General features: G+C 38.9%; 2 protein-coding genes across 3 annotated transcripts in view; one reads left to right on the forward strand and one right to left on the reverse strand.

Moving 5' to 3' along the window:
• The window catches only part of LOC108760539 (uncharacterized), a 7,433-nt gene extending 3,781 nt beyond the window's left edge, over positions 1-3,652 (forward strand). The window contains exons 5-8 of one of the 2 annotated variants that reach the window (XM_018506556.1): positions 58-304; positions 398-602; positions 691-892; positions 967-3,652. In XM_018506556.1, the coding sequence (XP_018362058.1) occupies positions 58-304; positions 398-602; positions 691-892; positions 967-2,754 (2,442 nt within the window). In that variant the 3' untranslated portion in view covers positions 2,755-3,652. The remainder of the gene's footprint in view (positions 1-57; positions 305-397; positions 603-690; positions 893-966) is intronic. The other variant, XM_018506557.1, reaches the window with a different exon arrangement.
• Positions 3,653-5,363: 1,711 nt separating this feature from the next.
• The window catches only part of LOC108760531 (cuticle protein 16.5), a 1,905-nt gene continuing 872 nt past the window's right edge, over positions 5,364-6,396 (reverse strand). The window contains exon 2 of the mRNA XM_018506546.1: positions 5,364-5,854. Within this exon, the coding sequence (XP_018362048.1) occupies positions 5,576-5,854 (279 nt within the window). The 3' untranslated portion in view covers positions 5,364-5,575. The remainder of the gene's footprint in view (positions 5,855-6,396) is intronic.

The following is a 6,396-nucleotide window of genomic DNA, read 5'->3' on the forward strand; positions in this document are numbered from 1 at the left end:
TATATATATATAATATTTGACTGCTTTTAGATTATTGGATTATTTCTCATTTTTTAGGTTTGCGGCGCTACAGTACTCGGCAAGGATAATATTATGAAACACGCAGCAGAGTTGCACGAGGGTCGCGGCGCATATCAATGTCAATATTGTAAAAAGTTTTTCTTAAGGCTGAATTACTTAGAAATGCACCGAACTTACGGATGCTCACAGAATCCACATCGTGCGCGACCGTTATGCGATTTTTGCGGCCGCAAATTTTGCCAGCCACAAAAACTGAAAGTACACATCAAGAGGATGCACAGCGGTAATGGCGTGTAATTAATTTGCAAGCAATGCAGTGTATTTCCATCTTTATTTTTCTTGTATTTTACATGCAATATGTTTTAATATTGTGCAGATATGGCCGAAGTGCTTAGGGAATTTCAATGTAAATTATGCTTGAAACTTTTGGGTTCTCGAGCAGCTCTACAGCGGCATATGAAGGAAGTACATCACAAAGATGTTATTGCTGCGGCCACGTGCGATCGATGTGGAAAAATGTTCCAGAACAAGAGCAATTTGAAAATACATATGCTGACTCATAGCGGTGTGAAACCATTTAGGTGAATTCCTTCAATATTGTATTAGTATTATTATTTTTCTCATAATGAGCGCACCTGTTACTTACACATATGGTCTTCTCTTCATCAGGTGTAAAGAGAATAGCTGTAAGGCAGCTTTCACTACGAAACAATGCCTACAGTTCCATTACAAGAAGGTACACGGCCTTACAGAGGCGATGATGCCGAAAATCGAGAGGTCCGTGGCGTACACTTTTGACGCGTACAGCGGTGGTCTCGTTGAGGACGTGCCTTGTGGAAGGATCATTCATTCCAGCAGAAGAAATTCACAAGTGAGCTCTATCGTTAATATAGTTTTATGTAACATCTAGTAAGATTTCTTTTCTTATTATATACTCCTATGTAGCAGGACAATAGCAACAGTTTGCCATCTCTGGATGACTGCAGCTCGGAGAGCAGTTTGAAAGTCGAGGCATCGGCACCGGTATCGGTACCAGTACCGGTATCAGTACCGACACCAATACTAACACCGGTATCAGCACCGCTATCAGCACCGATACTAGCATCGGTACCAGCACCATTGTCGATATCGTCACCAGTATCGTCAACTTCAGACAACTCAACAACTTCATCAGCGCCGATATCGATATCGATCTCGGTGTCAGTGTTAGCTTCGGCATCGACAGCAGCAGCAATGACAGGTTCTACTCACAACGTCATTGTGGATTCATTGCAAAGTGAAGCAAATTCTACGGCAAAGTATAAGACGGAACAACAAGAGCCTTGTGTTCCGGCTACGCAAACTGCATCCTTGATCAGTGGACTTGAGACAACGATGGAGAATGAGCATACGGAAGTTGATCTATACGACCCATCGAGGACGTTGAGCAAGGGCAGCAAAAAGTGGCTAACTGAATTCAATCCACCGCCTACGTCTGACATCGCTGTTCATTTACCGGCTGTTTCGGCGTCATCTTCCGACATTTATGATTTTGAGGATGGTAGAAAGGATGGTAGCGAGAAAGCGGTCTCACGCACCAGTGCGACAACGCCAAATTTATTAGAAAGCAACAAATTGCGATTAAACGTATACCGTAGCAGGACGGAAAGCGCGAATGCAAGTTTGCTAGTGGAGGCGGCTCTGGATGCCGCCGAGAGGGACATAGGAACAGTATCCAGTCCGATTTTGGAGGACAATGATCGCGAGACTAATCTCTACTCTATTTCGAGTCAGCTGCAGTCACCGATACCGCAGTCGCGATCGCCGAATCATCTAGACTCATACATCGTACAGCAAGAAGAGCAACTAATGTCGCCCGCGCCAACTCCAGACGACCGACACACTCCTCCTAGCCACTTACACGTAGATTATCATTTGCATCGACCGGTCGACTACAACACTTCGCGAACGCACAATATCGAGCAGTATCTGCATCACGAGGAGATGCCACGCGTCTCCTCACCAAATTACATACACATGCAGCAAGAAGATTTGGTGTCGCCGTCAGCTACGCCGAATCACCGCTACCAGGACATGCATCATCATCAAGTACCAACGGATAATCTCTCGAGCGACGAGGGTGACTCGGTGGCGCAGAATCTTAGTTTGTCTGTGAAGGAGAAGGCATTGCAGCTAGATCTCTCGACGTCGTACAAGTACGACACGCTCGAACAAGATTTCACCCGGGAGAGATCCAATTTTGAGCCATTGGTGCTTAATAGTGGTGAACTTCAGGGTTTAGACATGTCGGCTCGGGGTTTTCACCACAGTTTTGGCGCCCAGATGCAAAATACCCGCTATCATCATCATCATTTGTACGACATCGGCGAACGACAAAGCGTGGACCTCAGTAGAACGGGCAGTTACTCTATGTCGCCACCCCCACCACCGCCACCTTATCCGCATAACGAGGTCGTACGAGTGGTCAGCTTAGATCTCACTCCCGGTGGCAGGCACAGTGTCGATCTAAGTCTTTCCAGATCGCATCATCTGCATGGATCTGGTACTCGTGTCATTACCAGTTCACAACCCGTTGGCTCGACTACGACACATGTAGTACCTGACGTCGGCGAAGGTCGAATGCTATCTCCACCTCCACCTCCTTTATCAGGATACAATCCTAGTTATCCCGTGAGTCCGGCCCCGTATCATCCTCCGAGATCCGGATATCATCATTATCCCGGTTATTATTGATTGTCACTGACAAATTGTCAGATTTCCGTGGTGGTTTATAGTCAATATCTTCTCAGCAACTTTTATTATACATGTCTTTGGCTCCTTTTATAATTACTTTTCCAAATGATTTTATTTTGTTTTTATTGCTAATTACTTAACTGTACATGGTTTTTACATCGCGACACGCTCGCATCGCAGGCGGGAACTGCCATTTTCATAGTTCATACATTATAAAGAGTAACGCAAAGTTATGTCTTAATTTCGCGATCAATTTAATATTTAAATCGGTGATGAACATTTTGACATACACGCGCGTGATTAAAAAAGTTAGCAAAGAAAAAACTTTTCGACTCAAGGAAATAATAATAAAAAAAATTCACTAATATCGTATGACAGACAGTCGTAATATCGTCATTTAACACGACAAAAGTGTACTCGGTAGTCTTGGTACATCCAGGACACACAAACAGATATTATTTTTTTAAAAAAAAGTCAAGTAGCACGAGATTTTACGAAGAAAAATCTATTCCAACATGACCGGGTATCGATAGAGGAAAGTTCGTTTATCCGTAATTATATAGCTGTTAAATTATTTATTGTTTACCCTTCTCCGATAAGCTGTGTATGCAGAACATGTATGTGTGACGAGTATATCGTTTGTAGAGTAATCGTTGAAGAAAGAGAGAAGAAAAAAGAAAACAAAATTACGTCGTGATCCAATGCCACGTCCGTGATAATTAAGATTTTAAAAAGTTGTTACCTCTCTTAGCTTATATTCTTCTATTTCGGACCTATACTCCATCAAGAAATACTCCATTTAACGTGGCTTTGATGATAACAAAAGCATCCCGGAGCAGCATAATTTTTGCAAAAATTATGCAATTTTAGAGATTAAAAAATTAAATTAGAATTTGTTCACATACAAAGAAAAAAGAAAAGATTTCAAAGATGTCTGCGCGAACAATAAAATTGTTTCGAAATTTATATTATTTACAAATTGTTAAATATGCTCTGTGTATTATCTGGGATGCTCTGATATTTATGAAATATGTGAAATTATCAAGATGCCTAATACGGTAGCTAGATAAGTGTATCTCTGCATGGTGATAACAGATTGTAACGTTTGTTTTTATTCTAGTCATTACATATGCATTAGCCATTGCGAATTAGCTATAAGTTTTAACAAGTATTTCCGCAATCGCGAATAATTTGTTCAAATACATGTATTTATCGTAAATGCAAATTCAAATTTGTTTGAATTTTGTTTAAAATCTTACGCTTTCTCGTCGAATTTTTTTAGCGAGAAAAATTAATAACACACACGCACACGTGAAACAAACGTACTCTATTATAGAAGTAAAACGTAATGTAACATGTTTTATTTTATAGGTACTCAATTCAATAATATTACGTTTCTTTAACTTGAGCGACATTATTTACGCTTAGAAATACAAGCGTAGCAATTACGTAAGTTTCAGAGTCTCAAAAGAGACAGAAAATTTGTGCGTGTGCGAGTTGCGTGCGTGCGCGCGTGTGTGTGATGTGTACACGCACACGCATACATATATCGACGTGTTTCACGCGAATGTGCGCATGAAGACGATTTATAAGCTCGCGTGTAACACATTAATTTTCGTGTCGCTTCCAGATTTCTGGATTTTACTCTCTCTAGCCATTTATCGAAACCAAAGATCTAAAAATATTGTAACTCTTGTGCCAAATCGAAAGGCGTTCATTGTTATATTGTATACACACAACTTTTAGCAAAACGTAGCGATTAAAGAGGATGGGGGGGGGGGGGGGGGAAACGCTTCACTCGTGCACTCGCGCAGATAATTTTACATGATGACTTAAGAATATTTTGTTAAACTTTTTTATGTAGGTTTTTCACATTTTTTCTGCCATTAAGAATAGTTACCATTTCACATTTACTTCAATCGTCGATTTTTGTTCAAATATAATAATTCATGTTTGCGTTTTAATTTTTTTTTTTTAGTAGCCTATTCTGTAATTCTTAACGATTGTAACTGTAGCGTTAAGAATTATAGAATATCGTTAAGAGTTATAGAATAGGCTCCTATATCATAATTTGTACATTGTGCATAATGTAAGGACAACAAACGAGATACATCTGTATTAAAATATAAATGTATATATGTATATATCCCATACAGCACTGAATTTGCAGCAATATCGCTGCAAAGCCTCTGCAATATTGCTGTAACATGCAATGTTACTATAACTTTTGTGCAACTTTGTGCTGCAGGGGATTTACATACATATGTATTTGCGTGTACATGACAAAAAGAAAGATTCAAAAGAAATGTTTACGAGTACAAAATGTGGCACAGACTATATTTGTATCAGGTTTATCGACATTAATATTGTAAGTTAATATTAATAGAATATGGCAATGATTAAGCAGAGAGATGTATTTTCTTTCATTCAAAATTATCCTTTTTACAGTGGAATCCACAGAGATAAAAGGTGCATTAAGCTTTTTTTTTTCTTTGAATTTCGCCTCGCGATTGAAGTCATAGTCTCTTCTATGCAACGAATCACTTACTGCTACGTAAATATAAGAGTTTCAATAAAGAATTGATCGCGAGACTTGATCACAAACCACTGCAGAGAATCAGGATTTGTGTAAAGGACGGAAAATAGATGGAATGGAATAAAAAATCACAATCACAAGGTGTATATCATTGTATAATGTAAAGAAGAAATTATGAAAAAAATTAGATATCGTATGTCGATATATCAATTGCCAATTAGTGTTTGTCAGATCTAACAGACAGAGGTCAGTATGGTTTAATGTTGTTTTTTTTTTCAGCTGTTTTTAGCGTCTTCCGGCGATGATAGGGGCGGAATAAGCCGAATAAGCCGCCGCCGGTAGAGCGGGATAAGCGGAATAAGCGGAATAAGCCAATGGTGGAGCCGCTACGTATGGAGCGGCAATGGCGTGATTGATGGCATGTGCATTGTAACTCGTGGCGTAGGTACCGACTGTCAGAGCTGCGGGCGCCGCTGGAATTGCCGGAATCGCTGCAGGAATCACTCCGGCGCCGGCACCGGCGAAACAGACCGAACAGACGGCTACGAGAGCGCCAATAAGAACCTATGAATTTCAAACATATGAATTTCGGATAATCGAAAAAAAACCCTCTCTGCAATATTACTTCATTAACATATAATATTAAACACGGATATGTAAATCATTAATTGTGAAGAAACTTTTAAAATCACTTTTAGTATAAAAAAAATTATGTTGAAAAATTATATGATGTAAATGAGGTACGATAAAAAAAAAGTACATGTGTATATATATATGTTAAATGTAATTGAAATGTATATTTAAACAAAATATTTTTTGTATATTAAAATAAGACAGATACATATACATACATACTATATTAGATTATACTATATATTATACTATGTATATTCAGGGAATGGAAGTAACTCGTTACTTGTAACGAAGTTACAGTTACAAGTTACTTTTTTGGTAACTTTACTAGTAACTGCGTTACTTTTTTTCTTTGTAACGGTAACGAAGTTACATTTTTTTGGTAACGGTAACGAATTTTACAGTTACGTTTATCGTTACTTTGCACATGATTGGACACGATACGACACAAGCCACTTACACTGTAAAAAAAT

The sequence above is a fragment of the Trachymyrmex cornetzi genome, unplaced genomic scaffold, assembly GCF_001594075.2.
Source record: "Trachymyrmex cornetzi isolate Tcor2-1 unplaced genomic scaffold, Tcor1.1 scaffold226, whole genome shotgun sequence".
In the NCBI taxonomy this organism is placed as follows: Eukaryota; Metazoa; Arthropoda; class Insecta; order Hymenoptera; family Formicidae; genus Trachymyrmex; species Trachymyrmex cornetzi.